We start from the raw sequence: 27003 nt of genomic DNA, 5'->3' as shown, positions 1-27003 counted from the left end.
TGCAGGCATGAAATTTGGGGTACTCAATGAGCTCTCCTCTGTGGGGAGACCTAATGCCTTCTGAGCTATAGCCAGAGGCCTTCTCCTGGGAACTGGATGCCCGCAGGGCTCCTTGAGCCCATTTCTCCGGGAAGGGGTGTGTGTGTGTGTGTGTGTGTGTGTGTGTGTGTGTGTGTGTGTGTGTGCGCGTGCGTGCGCCTGAGGTGAAGCCATTCCCACAAACCTGGACTTACTTCTGGAGGCCTTTCCGCAGCCATCCCACAGCTGTCCAGCAGGCCTCGTGTGTGGTGGGAGGCCTCCCCCCTTTGTTCCTGACAGAAAGCATTTCTCCAGGAGGACATTTCTGCCGTCCAACGAGGGCTGAACTCCAGCAGGAGGCGTTTCCCCTCTATTCTTCTGATTCGAGCGCATTCAGAATGCTTCTCTCTGTTTAGTCTTTGCTCTGCTCACCACCCTGAGGACGATCGTTTCTTGAGGTTACTTTCTTGGTGATTTAGGAGCGAATCGTGTCTGAATCTCTTCCCAGTTTCATCAGATTCACAGTCATGCTGGATTTCTATCTGACTCCATGTTACAGGGATGTCGGAGTCACGGATTCTCTTCGTCTCTCGTGAATCTCTACTAGCCAGATCCTTCCCCAAAAGGCTCATCTTTGTAGTCTCGTTCACTTCAAATGTGGCCTCTGCATGTGAAGAAAACAAATGGTGACTTGTACAAAGAGAAGGCCTTTATTCTGATGGCAGAAAGTGAGCTGATTTTTATGTCCCCAGGCAGGGAGAAAGAGTTTTCAGACTTAAGCCAGCACAACCGGTCTCTGGGTAACCCAGGTGGTCACATTTGCTTCACACCTACAAATAATGCACCCATGACCCAGGTAGGCCCAGGATTCTTGTCATACTTCACAGTGTAGGCCATGAGCTCCAAATGGAAGAGGGACCTGACCAAGCTCTCTGTGGCTAGACAACGCACGTCCTCTTACTGAGCATGCTCTGTCCATGGCACTAGACAGTCCTTTCCCACTATGCTTTCTCTCTTACCTTTAAATGCCTTTTTCGGATCCTATTTATACTTTTATCCATCTCAGGCAAACTTCCTGACATTCTGTATGGGTCATGGTCATTCTTAGTAAATTTAATAAGCTAAGCTCAGAAATAGGTTTACTCTATAAACTATCATGCAGTAATTTCATTGTTATTTTCAAGTTTTCTTCTTTTTGATTCAAATTCAAGATATGCCATCTGTTACAGATAGACTAAATTTTCATTTTGTTTCTTTATCTACATTATATCTCATACTCTCTTTTGAGCCCATTATCCCTTTCTCAGGAAGAGAAAAGCATAATTTAGTATTGGTCCTCTTATGCTACGTCTCTTTAGGGGCTCATGAAAACTTTGGAAGTTCATGATGATGTCCAAGTGTATATAGCTAAAAATTCTTTAACAGAACTTGATATGATGAAGAACAGTCCAGTTGGGTTATCATTATGTTTCTTCCCCAGAACAATAAACATATACATGTTTGAGGCCTAAAAAGTGTCTTTGTGTAGCAATTTCAAACCGCATGATTGAGCATAAAATAATTTTGATGTTCATGCGGTGATTGATTACATTAAATTCTGACCCCTTAAAACCAGGTACAACATTTTATTTTGGTCTCTCAATCTGTTCTAAAGTTGTTTCCACACTGCCATAAGGGTCCAACATACAATTCTGCTACCCTCCTCTCCTTTTACTAAGACATTCAACCCATGCACATTTTGTTAGGAGAATGAATTGTTTTCTCCCAGATGTCCTCCTTTCATCTTAATTCAATCCTCAGAAACAATCTCTTATCCTTTTATCTCCCCTGGAGGCAGCTGCTGCCTTTATAATGCAAAATTCTTTTCTACCAAGAGGGAGTTAAATGGCACCATGGATGGAGCACTATTCCTGAAGTCAGGAAGACCTGAGTGCAAATCCAGACTCGGGCATTTTCTGCCCCTATAATACCAGACAAGTCACAAGATATCTGTTGGTCTCCATGTCTTTATTTCTAAGAGAGAAATAATAAAAGCACCTCCTTCCCAGGGTTCTTGCAAAGATTCGGTGAGACAACATTTATAAATTGCATGGCAGTGAGCACGATGTTTACAAATGTTAGCGATTATTATTATCATTATTCCTGAGATTTTGACTGTTGCCCCCACAACTCTACTCTCCTTCTGAAACCGTCATTCTTGTCTGTTCTATTCCATTCTTTCCCTCCTGACTTAAGGCATTTCCATACAAAGGACTCACTTTTGCCTCTCAACTCAGTGAGGTTCATGATCTGTTGCTTCTTCTCCATGGTTGTAGATTAGATAGAAAGTTCCAGGAAAGCAGGAACAGCCTTGTCCTTCCCAAGGCATCACTCACTTATCATCTCTCACTTGCTCATAAACACTTGTATTCACCCTCATGGAAAGTCAGATGAGTTCTGGCTGCCCCTCAGGCTGACGATGCTCACCTGGCTTCTTTGAAGTTCCATCTCTAACCTCTCACCCCACGCTATGTCTTCTCCAGGCTTTTTTAGCCCTCGGGCCTTCCCTCTCTAGATTGACGCCAATGAATTCTGGAACTGATGGGCTTGTACATAGCTGTGTCCATGTTGTCTTCCCCTTTAGGAAGAGGACTCTCTGAGAGCAGGGCTTCTCCCTTGCCTTTCTCTTTATCCCTGGTGCTCACCCCAGGCTCTGACACACAGAGAGACTTCTAAAATATTTGTTGTCTTCAATAAATCTAGGAAAGAGTTCACATTGGATAGCCTCGGCCCTTCTTAGATGCTTGTAGGAAAGTTCCATGCTCCAAAGTTCCCAACTATGACTTCTTAGAGGATCACAGCTAGAAGGGAACTGAAAAGCCATAGGGTCCAATTCTCTCTCTCTTAATACAGATGAGAAAACCGAGGTATAATTACTTGCCCAGGATCCCATTGCTAAAATGTGTTTAAAAACAAATTCCAAGTCAGGTGTGCCTGCCCCAAGTCTAGCACTCCCTTTAATACAACATAGAAGCCTCTTTGGATAAGAGCCCTCATATACCTTCTTTCATCTCACCTGGACAGGAGTTCGTTGGGGCTTTTTGCTCTAGGAGCCATGGGGCTTCCCTTTGCTGAAAAGAGAAGATTGAACCCTCTCTGGGATCTGGAAACTACAGGCATATGGAAGAAGGAAGGGATGAGGACAGAAAGCAATAGATAATTTATTCCTCCATAGGGAAAGGGGACATGCAAGAAAGGCCTATAGAATGGTTCCAGGAAGTCTCAAGGATGATTTCTGTGATACTAATTGTTAGGGCCTTTGGAGGAGAGCAGAGATCATGTAGCCCAATTGGAATCAAAAACGTCCATCTTTACCTCTTTCATAGAAGGATGGACAGATTCCACAGCTTCCATTATCTAGAAATTAAAGGCTGTTGGGAATATAGGACTAAGAGGTCTGAACTTGGAGTCAGAAAAACAAGTTCAAACCAGACTCAAATTCATGGTATCTGGATGCCTCTGGAGCAAGTTATGTCACCTCTGTTTGATTCAGCTCTCTCAACAATAAAATGGGGATGACAATAGAACCAGATTCATAGGGATATTGTGAGATCACATGATAATAATTATGAAGTCCTTTGCCCAGATCAGGACATAGAACAGGTATATATAGGTGCTTATTTCCTTCCTTTCCTTTCCTAATATCTGGGCTAGAATTTCAGAAAAGACTTTAGAGAGAATAAACTTGCTAGATTAGGAAGAACTAAGGGCATTTTATACTTTTTAATAAGACTTTCCTAAAGACTACACCCTTCTCAAAAAGGAAGGATGGCAGGTAGAGGGTTCCCTTCGATGCCTATTTGCAAGAAAAAGCTGCATGGATATTAACAGAGATTTTGGAGACAAAACACATGTCCAGTTAGAGGCTAAACCAGATGACCTCCAAGACCTCCAATCTGTAATGCTGGTTTCAGTTTTTAAGTTAAGCTACCTAAAATAAGAAAGAAACAGCTTCAGGAGCAACAAAGGAAAGTCCTAGCTTCCTGACACACAATTTAAGAAAAAAAATTTTTAATGAAAATTGGGCAGCAAGAGGATCCTATGGAGAGACAAGCCCTTTTGATTTTTTTAATGGTAAGGGCTCAAAATCCTACATATTGTAAGGGTTAAAAGGTAGGAGTTTGATAAAAGTGAGGAGAGCAGTTTGAATAAAACACTTAATTTGAGAAGTACAGATAGAAAATAGAAAGGAGGAAAGAGAGATTATTATTTGAATACCCTATGACTATACCTAAATTCCTAATACTATGTAAAATTTCTAAAAAACCTATTCTAACTGTTTTCAGACAGGTGCTTCTTGCCTGGCCAGACCAGGCCTATATAACCTACACTATCTAAATTGATTCGCTAACTATCTTTCTAAATAAACAGACATTCACCACTCACAAACTCCCTCATTCAGTTACTATATCCAGCTGTCAGTATTTAACTGCCAGTAGGAGAGACTGACCCTCAGCTCTCTAGATATTCAGAGGCAAAAGACTTCTAACTGCCAATTGTTTCTTCCTTAAGTCCTTCATCTCCTAGGTCAGGGGTCGGCAACCTTTTTGGCCATGAGAGCCATAAACGCCACATTTCTTAAAATGTAATTTCGTGAGAGCCGTACAGTGCTCACAATGCGCGCTCCTGTAACAGCACCTGAAAAAAAATTGACTTTATGACTCCTGCAGAAAGAGCCATACATTGCCGACCCCTGTCCTAGGTAATGGAATCTTCAACTCTGGCTCACTGGCACCTGCCAGTTCTGCTCCACTTAGAAATCTTTTTGCTCTCCTGCCTCTTAAAGAGACAGAGGGCGAGATTAAGAAAATCCCTTTAACAATATTAAGCATAAAACAAAGATATTCCTTTGATGGCAGGTTAAGAGTTACCAGAGGAAATGGTTCTTACCCACGAAAAGCAGGTTCCGGACATTCTCCAGCATGACTTCTTTGTATAGTTCTTTCTGAGAATGGTCCAACAAGCACCACTCCTCCTGGGTGAAGTCCACAGCTACATCCTTGAAGGTCACCAATTCCTAAATCAACAAAAGTTACAAAATTTAGATCTGAGATTTCATAATTCATCTGGTCCAATCCTCATCAATTTACAGGAAGAAACTGTAGCATACAAAGGATTTACCCCAAACTCAGAAACTTTAAGAGCATCAGAGCCAACACTGGAAACCATAATCATTCAGAGTCTAATAGAATATCAAGAAAAGCATTTTCTATTTGAAATGAGAATCATGTTGGAAGAATGAACGTTGGAGAAATGTTTTACTCCGAAAAGCTTCTCTCTATGGAATCAGTGCCTTCGAAGTGAGTTATGAGATTCTGTAGAAAAGACAGAAGGTGATCTGAAATTCCTCCTCATTACAAGTGTTAAAAGTGATAGGGTAAGGGGCAGCTGGGTAGCTCAGTGGATTGAGAGCCAGGCCTAAAGATGGGAGGTCCTAGGTTCAAATCCGGCCTCAGACACTTCCCAGCTGTGTGACCCTGGGCAAGTCACTTGACCCCCATTGCCCACCCTTACCACTCTTCCACCTATAAGTCAATACACAGAAGTTAAGGGTTTAAAATTAAAAAAAAAAGTGATAGGGTAAGAACATTTTAAGAAGAGTTCATGAGAAGGTGACAAGTACTGTTTATTCTGGGTAAAAACATTGCCAGTGATTAGTGACAATAAAGAAAAAGGAATTATCAAATTAATTTCCTAAAAAGTTGAAATTCCTTTATCTACATGAGAGCACAAAGAGAATTCTTAAGAAATACATGGTATCAGATTCTGTTTCCAGCCAATTGAAGAAGAGTTTTCTGGTCTTATATTGAGAGCTTCAGGTAACTTGGTTATGATGTGTCTTGCCCAAAACACCTTCATAATGGAATTATGAATGGAAATCAAATTCTTAATGGAATATATTAATTCATTTTAATACTTAATCATATAAAAAGAAGGGTAAATATGATGAGGAAAGAAAAGTGTTTATTTATTAAAAGACAGGTTGGAGATTGAGCTAATTCATAGGAATTAAATTGACAATTTTTTAATGAAAAACAAATTATCCACACATACCCCGGCACTCTAGAACCCTGGGGATCAAGAGTCAAGAGAATTAGTTAAAAATCTGACAGATGGATAACTGAGAAAAGAGTGGCCAGATCTAAAAATACCTAGATACTTGGCAGACATCAGCTACTTTTCTAACCTGCTCCATGGAAAAACCAGGTTACACTAGGTATTGAATGCTCTTCCATTTCAGCTTCTTCCATTTCTGGCAGAATTATGGAATTCACTTTTCCAGAGATTCTATTATTTTGGAGCAATTCTCTTTCATTTAGATAAACATCTCTTTTCACTTGCTTATCATTTTGATCTCTTTCTAAAAACATCATTTCTCTTCTATTTGTAATCTATATTTCACCTTTAGTTTCCTTCCTTTCTATTATCAAACTTCTGAACAATGAAAGAATTTAATACTTTTTTTCCTCATTTTTTTAGATTCTCAAGAATTTACATTTTCCTTTTGACTGGGGTTTGCCATGTTATGATTCTTCATTGCATGATATGTATTCATATTATGAGCAATTACAATAGGAAGGCCACTGTTTTATGCACTAATAATCCATTTAATTCCTAAGTTGTTCCCAACAGAAGACGCTCTTTCCTTTTTTCATCCACACACTTTCTTTACTACCATGGGTTGAGGTCACGGACTCCAAATATCTGTTTAAGAACAGGGCTCAGCTCACATATGTCCCCATAGGACTTTTGATTGGCTTCTCCACTATGCCCCAGGGTCTAGTATATTCTTCTCCTGTCCCCTTTATATCTTTCTTTTCTGTGTTGTCTTCTCCTTCAAAGTGAAGGACCTAAACATTACCTACTTTGTCAGTCTTCTTCCACCTTACTTTTATGCACTTACTCTTTGAATGACACTGGCCTCTTATGTCAGGAAGAAGACATTCAATCTCTTAAGTTCTGGCTTTCCAAAATGGCTGGAGTTCTCTGCCTCCTCATTTTGGCCTCCTGGATCCCTTCAAATCTCAATAAAAAGCCAACATTCCACAGAAAGCTTTTCCTAACTCATTATCATCTGCCTTTGAATTATACCCTATTGCCCTATCTACAGTTTTTTAAATATATTTGTGGGCTTCTTGTCTCCCCAATTAGAATGTGAGCTCCTTGAGGGAAAGCACTATTCTTTGCCTTATTTTGAATCCTCACCACTAAGCACAGTGCCTGGAACATAGTAGGAATTTAATAAATGTTAATTGGAGCCAAGATGGTAAAGAAAGTACATAGACCCTCATGATCTCTATCAAATTACCTTGTTAACGACTATGATATAATGCCTCAAAATGAATTATCAAGCAGCAGAATCCACAAAAGGATGGGGTGAATAATTCTTTAGCCCAAAACAACTTAGAAGGCCTTCATAAATGATCTATTGTATAGAGGCAGAAATGGAATGTAGAATAACACATGAAAGTAGGTCCCACAATGGCAATAGGCATTGGGGGTGGCTGAATCAGCAACAAAGACTTCTGGAGCTCTCAGTCATGGATAGTAATGGGGGTGTCAGGCTCAAAAGATTATAGGGGTCCCCTTGCTGGTTCTAGATACAAAACTTTTATTGCATTGCTCATACAGAGATCCAGGTTGTACTCCTGGGTTGTGGTCTCATGGAGAGGAAAAGCACTAGTACACACGAGTGTGTATTTCAGTCTTGTGAATGAAGGGGAGCAAGGGAACCTAGTCAAAGTTTCAAGGTGGAAAAGAGTACATATGGTCACAGATAAGAACACATGTCAAGAGAGTATAAACATACCTCTCCTTACATCATGTCAGCCTGGAAGAACTGAAAAATTATAGATTCCCCAAAGCTAGTTCTGAAGACAGTTGCACAAAAAAACCTGAAGCTTTGAACATTGCTGCCTTCACCATAAGAACAGAGACCAAATTTAACAGTTTTTTTTAGTTAAAAGAAAAGAAAAAGGCTGGAAAATTAGCACAAACAAAAAAAGTTCAACAAAAAAGTTATTTTGGTGAGAGGGAAAACCAAACATAAAATTGGGAGAAAATAATCATTTCAATACTGCTGTATCCAAAGCTTCTAAGAAAAATATGAAATGGTCAAGAGCCCAAAAAGAATTAAAGGAAGAGCTCAAAAAAGGATTTTGAAAATCAAATAAGAGAGATAGAAGAAAAATTGGGGAAAGAAATAAGAGCAATGCAGGAAAATAATGAAAAATGAGACAACAGCTTGGTAAAGAAGGCATAAAAAATACTGAAGAAAATAACCTTAAAAAACAGAATAGGCTAATTGGTAAAAAGGGGTACAAAATCCACTGAAGAGAAGAACTCCTTTAAGACTAGAATTGGCCAAATGAGAAAAAAATATACAAAAAGTCACTGAAGACAAGAACCCCATAAAAGGCAGAGTTGGCCATATGGGGGAAAAGGGACAAAAATTCACTGAAGAAAAGAACTCCTTTAAAAAGTCGAATTGGCATTCTTGATTAGAAATGCAAATTAAAACAACTCTGAGGTACCACCTCACATCTATCATATTGGCCAATATGACAGTAAAGGAAAGTTATAAATGTTGGAGGTAATGTGGCAAAATTCAGACACTATCAATGCATTGTTGGTGGAGTTGTGTACTGATCCAAACCATTCTGAAGGACAATTTGGAACTAAGTCGAAAGGGCTATAATACCACTACTAGGTCTGTATCCCAAAAATATTTTTTAAAAAAAGGTGGGGGGGAAAGGAACTACTTATCCAAAAGTATTTATAGCAGCCCTTTTTTGTTGTGGCAAAGAAATGGAAATTAAGGGCATATCCAGCAATTGGGGAATAGCTAAACAAACTATGGTACATGAAAGTGATGGAACACTATTATGACATAAGAAATAATGAACAAGATTTCATAACGATCTAGAAAGACCTACATGAACTGATACCAAGAGAAATAGGCAGAACCAGAAGAACATTGTATATAGTAACAGCAATATTGTGGAATGGTCAACTGTGAAAGACTTGGCTACTCTCAACAATATAATGATCCATAACAATTCTGAGGAGCTTATGACAAAAAATGCTATTCACCTTCAGAGAAAGAACTGTTGGAGTTGGAATACAAATCAAAGCATGCAATTTTTAACTTTTTATTTCAGTTTTTGTTTTATGGTTTTGGATTTATATGATTATTCTCTTACAAAAATCAACAATATGGAAATGTTTTGCATGATAATATATGTGAAACATCAATTTGCTTTCCATATCTAGGAAAGGGGAAGGAAGGGAAGAAGGGAGGTAATTTGGATTATATAACTTCATAAAACTTATATGGAAAATTTTTATTATACATAATTGGTAAAATAAAATAGCTTTACCAAAAAAAGGTAGAATTGGCCAAGTGCAAAAGGAGATACAAAAGCTCAGTGAAGAAAATAATGCTTTAAAAATCAGAACTGTGTAAGTGGAAGCTAGTGATTCCATGAGACATCAAGAAACAATGAAGCAAAGTGAAAAGAATGAAAAAATAGAAGAAAATATGAACTACCTAATTGGAAAAACAATTGAGCTGGAAAATAGACCCAATAGAGATAATCAAAGAATTACTGGACTACCTAAAAGCCATGATTAAAAAAAAAAAGAGCTTAGACATCATCTTTCAAGAAATTATCAAGGAAAACTGCCCTGATAGTCTAGAACCAAAGGGTAAAATAGAAATTGAAAGAATCCATCAATCACCTCCTGAAAGAGATCCCAGAAGGACAATTCAGAGGAATATCCTATACAAATTCCAGAATTCCCAGATCGAGGAGAAAACATTGTGAGCAGTCAAAAGGAAACAATTCAAACATTGTGAAGCCACAGTCAGAATAGCACAAGAATTATCAGCTTCTTCATTTAAGGATTTGATGGCCCTGAATATGATATTCCAGAGGGCAAAGAATGTTAGACTTCAACCAAGAATCACTTACAAAGCAAAGCTAAGCATAACCTTAAAGAGGAAAAAAATGGGCATTCAATGAAATAGAGGATTTTCAACCATTCCTGAAGAAAAAGACAAAAGCTGAATGGAAAAGTTGATTCTCAAATACAAGATTGAAGAGAAGCATAAAATGATAAATAGGAAGAAGTTATCAAAGACTTTCAATAACTTAATCTGTTTACATCTCTACATGAGATGATTCTTGTAACTCCTAAGAATTATCATTATTAGAAAAATTAGAAAGAATACATAGATGCCAAGGGTGTGAGATGAATAAGATGGGATGATATCTAAAAAATAAAATTAAAGAGTGAGAAAGAGGAATGCATTGGGAAAAGGGGGAGGGGAGAAATAGGATGGGGTAAAGTATCTCACATAAAAGAAACAAGAAAGGACTTTCACAGTGCAGGAGATGAGAGAGATGGGGAGGGAATCACTTTAAGCTTACTCTTATCTGAAGTGGCTCAAAAGAGAGAAGAATATACACAATCAATTGCATATAGAAATCAATTGTGCTACCCTACAGGAAGATAGGAGAGGAAGAGTATTAAGGGAAGGGGGAGAGGGCTGATAGAAATGAGGGCAAAAAAGAGCAGCTGTAAATATTTTTGAACAAGTAGGTCCTTCCTCACCCCTCCTTTCTTAATCTCTTTGGGATACAGATTTAGTAATGGTATTACTAGATCAAAGGTTATGCATTGTTTTATAGCCCTTTGAGCACAATTCCAAATTCCCTCCTAAATGGTTGGATCAGTTCACAACTTCAACAACAATGCATGAATATCCCAATTTTGCCACATCCCCTCAAATGTTTATAATTTTATTGTCATATTGGCTAATCTGATAGGTGGGAGGTGGTACCTCAGAGTTGTTTTGATTTGCATTTCTCTAATCAAAAGTGATTTAAACATATTTTCATTTGATTATTAATAGCTTTAATTTCTTCATCGAAAACTATTTATTCATAACCTCTGACCATTTGTCAATTGGAGAATGACTTGTCTTCTAAATTTGACTTAGTCCTCTATATATTTCAGAAAGGAGACCTTTATCAGAGAAATCTGTTATAAAATTTGTCCTCACTTTGTTTTCCTTCTAAACTTAGTTATTGGTTTTGTTTGTACAAACCCTTTTTAATTTAACATAGTCAAAATTATTCATTTTACTTCTTGTAATGTTCTCTTTCTCTTGTTTGGTTATAAATTCTTCCCTTCTCCACAGATCTGACAGGCAAACTATTCTATTCCCCTAATTTATTTATACTATCACCCTTTATGTCTAAATCACATACCCATTTTGACCTTATGTTAGTATAGGGTGTGAGATATTGGTCTATACTTAATTTCTGCCATAATTTTTTCTAATTTTCCTAGCATTTTTGTCAAATAGTGAGTTCTTATTTTTTAAAAAAGCTGGCATTTGGGATTTATCAAACGTTAGATTGTGAAGATCAATTACCCCAAATCTATTCCATTGATCTACCATTCTATTTCTTTGCCAGTATCAGCTTGTTCTGATGATTAGTATAATTTGAGATCTGTTACTACAAGGCTACCATCCTTCACAGTTTTTTTCATTAATTCCCTTGATATTCTTGATCTTTTATTCTTCCATAAGAATTCTGATATTTTTTCTAGTTCCATAAAATAGCTTTTTGGTAGTTTGATTTGTAAGGCACTGAATAAATTAATTTAGGTAGAATTGTCATTTTTATTATATTTGTTCAGCCAGCCCATGAGCAATTAATGTTTTTTCAACTGTTTAGTTGTGTGGAATGTTTTGTAATTGTGCTCATATAATTTCTGTTTGACTTGGCAAATAGATTCCCAAGTATTTCCTGGAATTATTTTAAATGGAATTTCACTATCTCCTGCTGCTGAATTTTGTTGGTAATATACAGGAATGCCGATAATTTATGTGGGTTTATTTTGATGCTAAATTTACTTATTATTTAAATTGGTTTTTTAGTGAACTCTCTAAGATGCTCTAAGTATACCCATCATATTTTCTGCAGAGATTAATAGTTTATTTTTTTCATTGTCCACTTAACTCCTTCAATTTCTTTTTCTTCTCTTATTGCTAAAACTAACATTTATAGTACAATATTAAATAATAGTAGTGATAATGGGCATTCTTGCTTCAGCCCTGATCTTACTGGGAAGATTTCTAATTTACCCCTATAGCAGATAATACTTGCTAATGGTTTTAGATAGATGCTACTTATTATTTTAAGGAAAGGCCAATTTATTCCTATGCTTTTTAAAAGTGTTTTTTAATAGAAATGTGTGTTGTATTTTGTCAAAGGCTTTTTCTGCATCTATTGAGATAATTGTGTGATTTCTGTTATTTTGGTTATTCATAATGGTCAATTATACCAAGTTTTCTTAATATTAAATGGTCTTGCTTTCCTGGTATAAATCCCACCATAGTGAATGATTCTGTGATATATTGTTGTAGTCTCTTTATTAGGATTTTATTTAAGATTTTTTATTCAATATTTATTAAGGACATTGGTTTGTAATTTTCTTTCTGTTTTTGGTCTTCCTGGCTTAGGTATCAGCACCATATTTATGTCATAAAAAGAATTTAAGACTCTTCCTTTGCCTATTTTGCCAAATAGTTTATATTGTAATGGAATTAATTGTTCTTTAAATGTTTGATAGAATTCACTTGTGAATCCATCTGGCTCTGGGGATTTTTTCTGAGGGAGTTCATTGATGACTTATTCAATTTCTTTTTCTGAGATGGAATAATTTAGGTATTACATTTTCTCTTTTGTTAATCTGGGCAATTTATATTTTTGTAAATATTCATCCATTTCACCAAGATTGTCAGATTTATTGTCATATAATTGGGCAAAATAGCTCCTAATGATTGCTTTAATTTCCTCTTCAATGGAAGTGAATTCACCCTTTTTATTTTTGATACTGGTAATTTGATTTTCTTCTTTTCTTTTTTTAAGACAATTAACTAATGTTCTCTACTTTATTTTCATAAAACCAACTCCTCCTAGACTTATTTATTAGTTCAATAGTTCTCATACTTTTGATTTTATTAATTTCTCCTTTGATTTTTTAGGATTTCCATTTTATTGGCAATTTTTAATTTGTTCTTTTTCTAATTTTTTAGATGCACACACAATTCTTTAATTTTTTTGTTTTATTATTATAAACCAGTGGTTCCCAAACTTTTTTGGCCTAGCACCCCCTTTCAAGAAAAATATTACTTAGTGCCCCTTGGAAATTATGAAACTATTTATTGAACTCAGAATAGAATGTAATACAAAAAAAGTGTGGCCATCACCGCCTCCTGGATCACTGCAGCACCCACCAGGGGGCGGTAGCGCCCACTTTGGGAATCACTGATATAAACTTACATTCAGATATATAAATTTTCCTCACAGTGCCACTTTGGCTGTATCCAATATATTTGGATAAGTTGTTTTCTCATTGGCATTCTCTTTAATAAAATCATTGATTGTTTCTATAATTTGTTCCTTGACTCATTTTTGAAGAATTAGATTACTTAGTTTCCAATTAGTTAAAAAAAAAACTTTTACCTTCCATCCTAGAAATCAGTACTATTATGTATTGGTTCTAAGGCAGAAGAGTGGTAAGGGTTAGGCAGTGGGGATTAAGTGACTTGCCCAGGCTCACACAGCGAGGAAGTGTCTGAGGCCAGATTTGAGTCTAGGACCTCCTGTCTCTAGGCCTTGCTCTCAATCCACTGAGCTACCCAGCTGCCCCCTCCAATTAATTTTTAATTTGCCTTTTGTTATGAGTAAGATTAGATTAGCTAGTTATTAGGTATTGATTATATATTGATTAGGAAGTACCTAGCAGGAAGGAGTTGGAGCTGGGAATTCCAGGTTGGAATGAAGGAGGAGGAAGTCTATCTGTGTTCTGTATGTGGACTCCATTAGTGGTAGGCAAAAACTGTTGCCAGCCTGGGAGACCTCAGAGCAAAGGACACCCTATTTCCTGTTTTCCCCTGGATCCTGTGTGGTGTGGCATCTAAAAAGGACAAGATCTACAAAGCCAAGAGAAGAGGTGAAATTGGAGTTCTGGCAGACAGTGCTCCAAGCAAAACCCTTACTGCTTGGTTCCTGAGACAACTGTAGTTCCTGGCATCCAGAGATCATCAGTGGATTGCAGTGAGAAATCCCAAAGCCACAAACCCTAGCTGCACTCAATCCTGGCAGGTTCCAGGTGTGAGGCAGAAACCCAAAGACTCCAGTATAGCTCCTTGGGCCCTGTTAGTTAGATAGCTTAGATTAGTGTAGTTGAATAAGTCCTTCCCTGTCCCTTTGGGTTTTGTTATTAGGTGTTAAGATTTTAGAGTATTCATTCCTATCCCTCCTTTTAGTTGTTTCTAATTAAAACCCAATTTCACCTTGTTACCTTGTCAGTTAATTCAAGGCCTCTGGCCAGAGTGACAGTTGGCTATTATTTTTTCAGTTGGGAGTGGTGTAGCTGTACAAGACTTCAGTGTTCAGTTTTAGTCTCTCTTACATCCCAGAGAGTGTTCCCACAAACCCCATAGTTGATTTTTAATATCCCTGGTGACCCCATTACTTATATTTTCCTACACTTTCCATGAACCCTTATTGATTATAATTTTTACTGCATTATGATCTGAAAGGGATGTATTTTATTATTTCCTTTTTTTGCATTTGGTTGTTAAGTTTTTATGCCCTGGTTTGTGGGCAATTTTTGTGTACATACCATGTGTTGCTGAAAAGAAGGTATATTCTTTTTTATCCCCATTCAATTTTCCCCAGAGACCTAATAAGTCTAACTTTTCTAAAATTTCACTCACTTTCTTTACTTCTTTCTTGCTTATTTTTTTGTTAGATTTATCTAGCACTCAAAGGGGAAGGTTGAGGATCCTCACAAACTAGTTTTACTGTCTATTTCCTCCTTAAGCTCACTTTGTTCCCCTTTAAAAATCTGGAGGCTTTACCATTTGGTTAACAAATATGTTAAGTATTGATATCACTTCATTGTCAATACTGCCTTTTATTAAGATATAATTTCCTTCCTTTTCTGTTTGAATTAGACTTATTTTAGCTTTAGCTTTGTTTAAGATCATGATTGCTACTCCTGCTTTTCTAATCTCAGTTGAAGCCCAATGGATTCTGTTCTATTCCCTTACCATTCCTCTGTGTGTTGTGATAATGAGATTAAATCTACCTTGCCCATTCTCAAATCTAATCACCAAAAGTGTAATTAACTCCACTTAGCTCACAAGTTGGGAGGTCTGTGACCTACATGTGCTAGAGTGAGTGACAAATCAGAATTTACTAACTGCCTCCTGGGCAATCCTAAAAAAAGTGTCTGCTGTGATTGGACACATAAACTAGGAGGAAGGCACAGGAAGTGACGCATAAGAAACCCCTTTAAAAGAGAGTTCAGTGAGTTCAGCTGGGCTCTTCTTGTTCGTGTCTTGGACCTGAAGGATCTTTTCTTGTTCCTAATTTGGACCTGGAGGCGCACTGGACCTGGGACCCTGAGACCTTGGTAAGACTGTTCTTAAATCTTTCCTTTGGAATTCCACGTGGTGAGTGTAAAGACCAAATCTTCCTGAACTTTTTTTAAGGAACTTCCCTTTCAATGAGACTCTGTTACTGAAGCTTTTGCTTCATTCACCTCTGAGGCCCTTCGGTCCTCTGACTTTCTGGCCTTGGGCTCAAGGCCGAACCTCCCTTGGCTGAGAGTTAATTAGATCTGCCTGGGTTAAACTAGGGGATCGGAGCAATTTACCTAGTGTGTTAGATTACTTATCTTATCCTCTCTCTCATTTCCTTATTTCCTCTTCCTCTCCATATTTGTAAATAAACTTCCTTAAAATCATTTTGACTTGATGTTATTCTTTAATTGGGGATTGATAATTATTCAATTCCCTGGGACAAACCTTTTAATATTCACCCAATCAAAACCTCTTTTTACCCCTTACAGTGTGTCTACTTGCCTCAAATGGTTTTCTTGTAAACAACATATCATGGGATTCTTGTTTTTAATCTATTCTGCTTTTGTTTTATGGGTAATTTTATCCCATTTACATTCAGTTATGATTACCATCTATGTATTACCCTCTGTTCTGCTTTACCCTTTTGATCCTGCACTTTCTCTCTTCACTGTGCCTCCACACAAGTGTTTTCTCTTTTAATCACTGCCACTCCTGCAATTCTACCTCCCTTATATTATTCCTCTCCCTAACAAAATCCTTCATATTTCTCTCCTTTTGCTCTATAGGGTAATATAGGATTCTACACTGCAATGAAATTGGTTGTTATTCCCTTTCTGTGCCAATTCTGATGAATAAGGTTTAAGCATTGCCCATCACCACCTTCATCCTCCACTCAAATGTAATAGTAAGTAAATAAAAAATTTATTTACTCCCATTTTATCTCTTTCTCTCTCAATACACTCCTCTTTTTCACCGTGATAATTTTTTTTATGTCATCCTAAACAACGTACTCTCATGCCCTCTATCTATGAAGTATATGTCTATACTTCTATTATGATAATAATAATAGAAGTATAGATAAAAAATTAAGACTTACAAATATCATCTTTCCATGTAGGAATAAAAAAATTCAACCTTAATGAGTTCCTAAGATTTTCTATTTACTTTTTTATTCTTCTCTTGAATTTGTATTTGGACATCAAATTTTATGTTTATGTCTGGTCTTTTCATCAGAAATGCTTGTAAAGCTTCTATTTTATTAAATGACAATTTTTCCCCCTGAAAGAATATAGTCAGTTTTGATGGGTAGGTGATTCTTGGTTATAAACCTAGTTCCTTTGCCTTCTGGAATATCATATTCCAAACCTTCCCAATTCTTCAATGTAGAAGCTACCAAATCCTGTGTAATCCTGCCTCTGGCTCCATGATATTAGAATTATTTCTTTCTGGATGCTTGCAGTATTTTCTTCTTGGCCTGGGAGCTCTAGAATTTGGCTATAATATTCCTGGGTATTACCATTTGGGAATTTATTGTAGGAGGTGATCAATGGAGTCTGTACATTTCTATTTACCCTCTTATTCAAGAATATCAGGTGATAGTTTCTTGTAATATTTTTGTTGTTATATTGTCATAGACTTTTTATTTTATCATGACTTTCAGGTGGTCCAATAATTCTTAGATTGTATCTCCTTGATCTATTTTCCAGGTCAATTTTTTATTAAATAATTCATATTTTCTTCTATCTTTTCTTTTGATTCTGTTTTATTATTTCATGTCTCATGAAATCATTAGCTTCTACTTTCCCGATTCTAATTTTTAAAGACTGGTTTTATTCTATGAGCTTTTGAACCTCTTTTTACATTTGGTTTTCAAAGAAACTCTTTTCTTCACTGGATTTTTGTGTCTCTTTTCTCACTTGACCGATTCTGCTTTTTAAACTGTTACTTTCTTTATGCACTTCTTTCATTTCTTTTCCCCATTTTTCTTCTGCCTCTATTTGATTTTTGAATTCCTTTTTGAGCTCTTCCAGTGCCTGTGACCAATTCCCATTTTTCTTTGAAGTTTTACATGTGTCTATTTTTAAAATTTTTTAAACATTTATTAATATTCATTTTTAACCTGTTTACATACTTTATGCCCCTACTTTCCCCTTCACCTCCCGCTCTCTCCCCACCCATGGCCGATGCACATTTCCACTGGTTGTAACGTGTCTACATGTGTCTATTTTGATCTCATCAGGTCCTACTGAGTCTATGCCTTGCTTTTCTTTGTCTCCATAAAATTTTCCTATGGTTAGGTGTTTCTTTTGCTGACCTTTTTTTTTTTTTTTTTTAAAAACTTTTATCTTAAAGGTGGACTGTGTTTTCAGAGTAGAGAATACACTGTCTTGAACTTCAATTTTTCCTTGCTTCTACATTTAGCTTTAATTCTGGTTTTCTTCAACTTTCAGTTCTTCCAAGGTGGTACTGTGGTGTGTGGGCTGAGATCTCTGATGCTGATTCTTGCTCCTGGTTCAATCTCCTGTAGGAACTGCTAATGGCTCATAGGGCTCAGAGCACTCTGAGATATCTTGCCCTGGAGTTTGGAGTTTCACTTACAGGCTTGAATGGGCTATAAGTGCCACAGACTTGGAGTGTCATTGCAGGCTTATGCCATGTCTTGGGACTTGAAGGGGCATGGAGTGCTTTGCTATTGGCTTAGGCAGGGGACCAGGTCTCAAAATTAGCTTGTCCCCGGTTTGAACTTGGAGGAGCAGGTGGAGGGGCGGGGGAGGAGGCAGCTTGCACTCCTTTATGTACTGTTTTACTTCCAATTTCCTGCTGAAATGGACCTTTCTGCCTACCTTTCAAGTTTTTTCTGCAGAAGTTATTTCACTCCATCCCTTTTGTGAAAGAGAATTCTTTACTCTATTGTCTATCTTGAATTAACACTAACTTAAGTACCCCTACCTAGTACCCTCACTAGACTGAAAACAGGATTGACTCTTCTTTTTCTACCTTTTGATTGAACCAACAAAAGCTTGAACTAGATGGAGTTGCAAGTCACTTACTAAAACGAGTGACAACTCCAGAAACTTGTGAATCTTTTGATAAGAGCTGACACCTCCAGAGGATGAGAGGTGTGAATCCCATAGACACTTCCCCCTGGGCAGTGCTAGACAATTTGGAAACCATGATTGGACCCTGAGAAGAGGAGAAGGGACAAGAAGTCACCATAAAGGCAAGCCCTGAACTCAGTCTGGGGAAATTGTCTTTGAAAAGATAGTCTGAAGAGAATGTCTTCTGGAGACAGTCTTTGAAGGAGCTTTGCTGGAGACTTCAGCTTGGATCGTGGACTTGGAGCTCAGCTTCAACTTGGACTCTGACTCTTGGACTACTTCGTGGGGTGAGTGAAAGGCTGATTCCTTTCCTACTTTTTGGAGAGACTAGCTTCCCTCTTGAAGGAGACCGTGTGGTTACTCACTATGGGCCTTCCTGGTTGAGAGCCAATTAATCTCTGCCTGGATTAAGATAGGATAGATAACTTCTCTATCCCCTTCATAGTTCTCTACTTTATTGTTTCCTCTCCATTTTGTAAATATTTGTAAATAAACTTCTGACTTAAGATATAATACTGGCAACCACATAATTTCATATAATTGTCCATCCATTCATTTTAACCATTACACTTTGTTGGTTCTGTGACTCTAGTATTCTTTTTTAAGTACTGTTTTAAGGATGGTTTGAGAGGTTTCTCAGAGCAATTTCAGCTCTCTGTGCTGCTACTCTGCCATCTTGGCTCTGCACCTTACCTACTTTTCTTAGCCAAACTCCTTAAAAAATATCTGAACTCTTCTTTCTTCTCACTCACTCTTTAATCCTTTACAAATTGGCTTTCATTCTCCCTCTAATGAAAGTGCTGTCTTCCAAGTTTTCATTGAACTCTATTACCAAATGTGATGGTCTTTTCTCAGTTCACATCCTAACCAATCAATCTGCTTCATTCAATGCTGTTGACCACTCTCTCCTCCAGGATCCTCACTCCTTTGGGAGTTTTCTCTATATTACTTTACCTACTACATATCTAACCACACTTTTTTAGTCATCTTTGATGGACCACCAACCATATCACAACCTCAAGCTGTGTCTATTTTCCAAGACTGTGCTTGTTTCTATACTCTCCTTGTATTCATTAAATTGTTATCTTTGCAATCACTACCAGACCTTTACCACTGCCTCAACTTAGTGAAGCACCCATTGGATTCCATTATATCAGCCAAACATCTAGGCACATCTGAACTTCACTGCTGTTGTGGGAAATCAGGAAACCAGAAAGGAAAATTAACAACCTAAGCCTTTAGTCTTCTAAGCCAATTGTGTAGTTAGAATGTTGTACCCCGGGGCTATGTTCCCAGAATTCCTTTATTCTCTCCACCACTTTGTGTCCTCACATTTTATTTATAAGTCTGCTGTAACTCCACCTTCTCACTCTCTTCTCCCACTTTCCTTTTGCTTCAAGTTACTTTATAAAATATAATACTTGGAGTATTTGAATATTAATTTTTAATCTTACATATTTGGAGACCATGAAGGGACTCGAATTCTCCAAATTTTCTCTACTCAGCCCTTCAGTAAAGATACTAAGCTTCCCCGGTGATGGGTCCACACCCCACCATGAGAGCTGTGCTCTCCCACCCTGTGGCCAAGGCCACACCTGCTCCCCCTATTTGAGTCTCTCCCCAGTTGTTTAAGGCCACTGCTTCCTGTTGCTGCCCTGCCATAGTACCTGCTGGTAAATTTTAAACTCCCTGCCCAGCCCCAACCCCAGCCCAGCAGGTGGGGGGAGGGTCCCCTTTCCCCTACTGGGCAGCTGGTTAGCTCCTCACCCCTGCCAGGCTAAAACCCAGTGGAGGTTCTGGAAAAACCCCAGTCCCTGTCTTTTCCACCCACCCCAGCTTGCCTCCTAAACTCCCTAACTGCCCGGCTCCCGGCTCTCCCTCTGGAGTGAATTTTCTTTTAGGAAGACAAATGCAAACCCCAAACCCACCTTATCTTTGCAGCCAGATCCTCCATTTTGGTCTCTGGCACATCAGATTACCTTAACCCACCCTCGTTTTCTTCTCCTGCATGTGCAGTCTGGGAAGTTTCTTTTCTTTACTGAGGCTGCTACTTTCATTCTGCTTCAAGTTATTATTAATAAACTTTATAAAATCTAATACTTGGAGTATTTGGATATTAATTTTTAATCTTACACAATCAATCCCCTACTCTAATGACAATTCTGGAAAGTACAAAAGCTGGGGAAGCCTTCAGGGCTCTGTTCCGGGGCTATTCAGACAAGAAACAAGTGTGAAGGGTTTTCCTTGACCCCTTGGTTGCTACAAGGGAGAGTGTAGCCAAAAGGAACAAAAAGGAGAGGAGAGATGGGCTAGGCATGCAAAAAGAGAGCTAAGACATGATACCTAAGGCATAGAGACTAATGAGGAAAGTGCATTTTCCTTGTTGGTCAGCTGTAATGATGGAGAATTTAAACACAGAGGGCAGAAATGGAGGATGCGTGTCAGGAAGTCAGAGCTCCAGATGAAAAAGTGCCACAGGTAAAGAGAGCAGGGCAGTGTTGTTACTATTGTATTCAACTTTATGTCTATATTTGTAAAGAAATAACCCATAGCCTAGGGACAGGAGGTTGTAGGTTCAATTCTGGCCTCAAATACTTCCTAGATATGTGACCCTGGGCAAGTCACTTGTCCCCCATTGCCTAGCTCTTACTGATCTTCTGCCTTGGAACCAAAACACGCTATTGATTCTAAGAATATAAGGGCTTTTTTTTTAAAAGAAATAATCCATAGACGAGAGAGATAGTTGGCATCAAATAAAATCCTCTTTGCGGATGGAAGTGGTCACGTTAGCTGATTTTGGTCAGGTCTGTGATGGACTAGAATGACCACAGATGAGGATCTCCAAGTCCCAGAGGAAATTCACTGGCTCCAGGCTCCCTGCTTTTGGGACAGACCTTGGTTCTCCTCAGGCTGATCTGGGAAAGAACAAGAATCCCCAAAAGGGGAGATGTCTTTCCCCTCTCTTCCTAAGCAGGATGCTGGCCTATAGGGATTTATATAGGGAGAGGCCCCAAGCAGTTACAAAGCTCCTTGTCCTGCCCTCAGGAGAGAGAATCCAACCCAAAGAAGAGGGTAGCAGGTAGGGTCAGGCTAAAGGAAAAAAAGTCAGAAAATGAAGATTAATTGCCACATTCACTTATTCCTTCCCTTCTATCCCATTCCTGGCCCCCATCCTCTTGTAGAAACCCAGAAGGAAGTAGGAGCTTGGGTTCTGAGAGGGGATGAGACCAATCAGAGCATCAATGACTCCTGAAGCAGACCTTTTGATCCAAGTGATATAATGAGTGAGATATGAAGGTCTGGCAACTGTGACCCAATGATAAAGGTGAGGCTGGCACTCCAGGACCTTTAGCATAGGATGGGAGCCTGGATACATTGCAGGCAAGGTAGTAGCCCTTGGAGTCAAGTCTGGGAGGCAGAACTGCCCCTGGTAAACCTGGAGATCAACTGTCCAAGAGGTAAGACAGGGTATATGAGTTCCAAAGGAAAAAAAGCCAATGCAAGTGGCTAGAGTGAGAAGTCCTTCCTCAGACATACACGTGGAGTATGTCTGGCTTCCAGAGGGCAGAGAGATCTAAGCCCCAAAGGAAAGCAAAGAAATCTGGGTCTCGAGGGAAGAAGGCAAAGATATCTCATCTCCAGTGGATGGTAGAAAGATTTTAGCCCTGAAGCAAGAAGTCAGAGTGAACTCCAGTCCAAGGAAAGAAGGCAGAGAGAATTTTAGCTGCAAGGGAAGAAAGCAAAGAGATCTGAGGTCCAGAAGAAGGAGGCAGCTTCTGTTTTGAGTCAGCCTGCTCTGGGTAGGTCCCCCTAGTCCCAAGAGTCCTACCTGTCCTGCCTCTGAAGTCCCGGGAAATGGGCTTAGTGAACATTTACTTGACTAGGGAAACAGATACTGTTTTCTTTGGACTGGAGTAAGTAGTTATGATAAAGACCTTCTTAATAGATCTTTCTAACTTTAACCCTAAATTTCCTTCCTTTTTCTTTAGCTAAAAATGTACCTTTTTGTATCTATGTGCCCTAACCTGACTGTATCCAAAATTTCTTTCTAAGTTTGCCTCACAGATCTGACTGACCTATCCAAATGCTGGGCCATTTGGATCAGGAAGAAAGACTATCCCTATGCCTTCCTGGAGTTGATGGAGTGTGTCATGCTCTTGAATAGAAGAATAAATGAGAGTATACCTGTCTGTCTGGACCTTGGATTCACTTATTCGGGCAGGGGCTACTAATGGAAAATTCATGCAATATGATATATGTAGGAGCAGGCAGTATTGACCTTTGGGTTCATACTGATAGCAAGCATTGAAAGATCCCTCAGAAGCTTTGTAACTTGATGGAAGCAATTTAAGCCAAACTGAGGGGCCTAAAGTCACATGGGAAGGTTCTGAAAAGGAGTCTGGATGCAGCCAACAGAGATAGAGAACATGTTCTTGGCTCCCTGAGACTCTGTGAAAGTCCAGTATCTTTGCAAAAAAATCCTCAAATAGGGTCACAAAGATTCAGACACAACTGAAATGACTAAACAAAAAAACCATATAACAACAAAAAATATATTATATGTGATCTCTAGAACTGAAAGACCAAAAGTATTAATTGCCTATTGAGGATATGGGTTATACTCTGAGTGGATAAAAAACTGCCCTAGGTCTGTCTGCATCCTCTGCTGCCTTAGTCTAGATGCCCCTGGCAAGGACCCCGACAATTCTCCCAAAAGGATTATATGACACCATATTGAGAGGGCTGGTGGCACAGAGCAGATACCACATAACTAGCCCCAACTTCTTTTCCAGTCTTCTTAGACCTTCCTCCCTTCAACCTCCTCCAGGGATGCTGCCCTGCTGGCTGATTCTATCCCTCATTCTATCCCTTTCTAATGACTGTCTCTCATACTGGAATGTCCTCCCTCTTTCCCTGGCCTCTTGGCTTCCTTCTTTTCTCAGCTCAAATCTCACCTTTTAAAAACAAGTTTTTGGGGGGCAGCTGGGTGGCTCAGTGGATTGAGAGCTAGGGCTAGAGACAGGAGGTCCTAGGTTCAAATCTGGCCTCAGACACTTCCCAGCTGTGTGACCCTGGGCAAGTCACTTGACCCCCATTGCCTAGCCCTTACCACTCTTCCGCTTTGGAGCCAATACATAGTATTGACTCCAAGACAGAAGGTAAGAGTTTAAAAAAAATTAAATTAAAATAAAATAAAAACAAGTCTTTTCTGGTCCCTGAAACTGCTAGGGCCTTTTCTCTCAGAGGGCTCCCACCTACACAGGGGAGTACACAGGGCTTCTCTGGACACAGATGCTCACATGGTTTCTCTGGTTTAGAATGAGATCTCCTGGAGGGCAGGGACTGATTTTATTTCTCTTTCTGTATATCCTCAGGAGGTTAGCACAATGCTTGATACAGTGATGCCACAATTTCTGCTCTGTGGACAATACTGCAAAAGATGCTTAAAGTCTAACAGGATGAAGCCTCCTTACCTCTGTTGGATTTCATTTTGGATGAGGTTGGTCAAGTCTAGAGATGGACTGCACTCACCTGGGATGGGGGTTGCTGAGAACCAGAGGTCATTCCCTCTGGGTCCACATTCTCTCCTTGGACCAGGCTTTGGACCTCTTCATGGAGGATCTTCAAAGTGGGGAGACTTTCTCTTTGCATGCCTATAAGGAATTACAAAGGGTGAGGTCTTAGAGGGCATACAAAGGTCTTAGCCCTGCCCTCAGGGAGGGTCCACCTTAAAAATGAAGTTGGACTGAACCAGAAGTTCCCATCCTCTTTAATCCCATCTTTAGGCTCTCCCCCATTCTCTTACAGAGAGTCAAAAGGTAGAAGGGGCTTAGGATCCCAGATGAGATGAGACAAGTGAAGCCACAATGACCCTTGTCTCAGATCTCCCTGATACTATGGATGAGATATGAAGATTGGGCAACTGTAACCCAGTGGTAAAGGTGGGGATGGCATTCCAGGACCTTTGGGATTTGATGAGGAATCCAGACAAGTAGCAGTCCCAGAAGCCAGATCTGGAAGAAGGTACTCCTGACATAACAGGCAGACACTGACTAAAAGGTCTGATAGGAAACAGGAGGCCCAAAGGAAAGAGTAGCCAGCAGAAGCAGGGTGCAGTTAGAGGTCCTCTCTCAGACTTACTTGGCATCTGCACATGCAGGGGTGATTTCCAGAAGCCAGAGAGAATTCAACTTCAAGGGAAGAAGCAATCACACCTAGGGTCAGGACCTCTGAATCCTATATACCTTTCCTCCCCCAGCTCTGCCCTCCAACAAGAGGAATGCCTTGGGCTCTGAAATTGCCATTTTCCCCCTCTGGCCTCTGCCCAGCCTTCAAACACCACCCCAGGGCTAGAATTCCACCTGTGCCACCTCCGCCAGGCCAGTCATCACTGAGAGCTCCCCTCTGCCATCCCTACCCCTTTCTACCCCTCCATTCCTTACCTTGCTCTCCAGTGTGGATTCTCTTATGTCTAGCGAGATTGGAGCTTTGAGTGAAAGCCTTTCCACACTGATTACATTCATAAGGTTTCTTTCCATCATGAATTCTCTGATGTTTGGCAAGATTGTTCCTTTGTGTGAAAGCCTTTCCACATTGACCACATGCATAAGGTTTCTGTCCAGTGTGGATTCTCTGATGTTCAACAAGATTGTAGCCAGTTGTGAAAATCTTTCCACATTTATTACATTCATAAGATTTCTCTCCAGTGCATATTCTCTTATGCCTAGCAAGACTGGACCTTTGTGTGAAAGTCCTTCCCCACTGATTACATTCATAAAGTTTTTCTCTGTCATGTGCAGCAAGTCTGCCCTTTCCTGTGAAAGTATTTCCTCCATTATGTATTTTTTGATGTGCAGCAAGATTGGAGCTCAGTGTAAAAGCCCTTTCATATTGTTTACATTCATAAGGTTTCTCTCTAGTGTGGATTCTCTGATGTTTACTAAGATTGGAGCTGCGTGTAAAAGCCTTTCCACATTGATTACATTCATAAGGTTTCTCTCCAGTATGGATTCTCTGATGTTCAGCAAGATTGTAGCCTGTTGTAAAAGCCTTTCCACAATGTTTACATTCATAAGATTTTTCTCCAGTGTGTACCCTCTGATGTCTAGCAAGACTGGAGCTCTCTCTGAAAGCCTTTCCACATTGATTACATTCATAAGGTTTCTCTCCAGTGTGGATTCTCTGATGTACAACAAGGTTAGATCTCCCTGTGAAAGCCTTTCCACATTGTTTACATTCAAAAGGTTTCTCTCCAGTGTGAATTCTCTGGTGTTCACCAAGACTGCCTCTCTGTGTAAAAGCCTTTCCACACTGATTACATTCATGAGGTTTCTCTCCAGTATGGATTCTCTGATGTTTACGAAGATCAGAACTACTTCCAAAAGTCTTTCCACACTGACTACACTGATAAAGTATCTCTCCAGTGTGGATTCTTTTATGTACATTAAGACTGCCCCTCTGTGTGAAAGTCTTCCCACATTGATTACATTCATAAGGTTTTTCTCCAGTATGGATTCTCTGATGTACAACAAGGTTGGAGCTCTCTGTGAAAGCCTTTCCACATTGTTTACATTGATAAAGTTTCTCTCCAGTGTGGATTCTCTGATGTTTAGCAAGTTGTGAGCTCAATGTGAAAGCCTTTCCACAGTGTTTACACTCATATGGTTTTTCTCCAGTGTGGATTCTCTGATGTTCACCAAGACTGCCCTTCTGTGTGAAAGCCTTTCCACATTGATTACATTGATAAAGTTTCTCTCCAGTATGGATTCTCTGGTGTATAGCAAGATTGCAGCTCTTTGTGAAAGCCTTTCCACAGTGTTTACATTCATGAGGCTTTTCTCCAGTGTGAATTCTCTGATGTTCATGAAAACTGCCCCTTTGTGTGAAAGCCTTTCCACATTGATTACATTCATAAATTTTTTCTCCAGTGTGGATTCTCTGTTGTCTAGCAAACTTAGTGTTCTGCCTGGAGGCCTTCCCACCTTTACTATTTACATAAAACATTTCTCCAGAATAACATTTTTGTTGTCTAATGAGGTCTGAACTCCAGTTGAAGGCCATTTCCCCAAGATTACTCTGACACATGTGCATTTCAGAAGTCTTTTCTTTGGATTGAAGAAGCTCTCCATGTTTCATAAAGCATTTGCTATATTCACTATCCTGAAAACTGCCATTCCCTGAGGTCATTATTTTACACTGATTTAGGACTGAATACTGGCTGAATCTCTTTCTGGTTTCATCAAATTCAATTATTCTTTAGATTTTTATCTACCTTGATATAAGAGTCACAGATTTCTCTTAAACTGAAATCTCAGGGGCTGTCACTTATGAATTTTTGCTGGTCAGATTCTTCCACAAAAAGGCTTAGCTTTGTATTCATCTCATTCACTTCAA

The 27003-nt window shown here is 39.1% G+C and overlaps 1 protein-coding gene across 1 annotated transcript; it reads right to left on the bottom strand.

Annotated features, from left to right (window-relative positions):
- Window positions 1-446: 446 nt before the first annotated feature.
- Window positions 447-26670, bottom strand: LOC123240691 (zinc finger protein 260-like). The gene is made up of 5 exons (XM_044668411.1): window positions 25545-26670; window positions 25053-25247; window positions 24142-24263; window positions 4948-5074; window positions 447-682 (listed from the first exon to the last, which is right to left on the bottom strand). Exons 1-5 carry the CDS (start codon window positions 26668-26670, stop codon window positions 447-449), a joined length of 1806 nt encoding a protein of 601 aa, XP_044524346.1.
- Between the last annotated feature and the right edge of the window lie 333 nt (window positions 26671-27003).

Source organism: Gracilinanus agilis, chromosome 3, assembly GCF_016433145.1.
Source record: "Gracilinanus agilis isolate LMUSP501 chromosome 3, AgileGrace, whole genome shotgun sequence".
Lineage (NCBI taxonomy): Eukaryota > Metazoa > Chordata > Mammalia > Didelphimorphia > Didelphidae > Gracilinanus > Gracilinanus agilis.
The sequence above is the reverse complement of the archived record's forward strand: the minus strand, read 5'-3'. Positions and strand labels throughout refer to the sequence as shown.

What these genes read in the sequence shown, in the direction of transcription:
- LOC123240691 (XM_044668411.1), bottom strand. Translation starts at nt 26,670, where the DNA reads ATGGCCTTCAACTGGAGTTCAGACCTCATTAGACAACAAAAATGTTAT. An exon ending in CAGCTCCAATCTTAGTAAAC is followed by an intron (nt 25,248 to 25,544) that starts ATCAGAGAATCC and finishes ATCTTGTTGAAC; the next exon opens with ATCAGAGAATCCACACTGGA. An exon ending in CTCAGCAACCCCCATCCCAG is followed by an intron (nt 5,075 to 24,141) that starts GTGAGTGCAGTC and finishes TTGTTGATTTAG; the next exon opens with GAATTGGTGACCTTCAAGGA.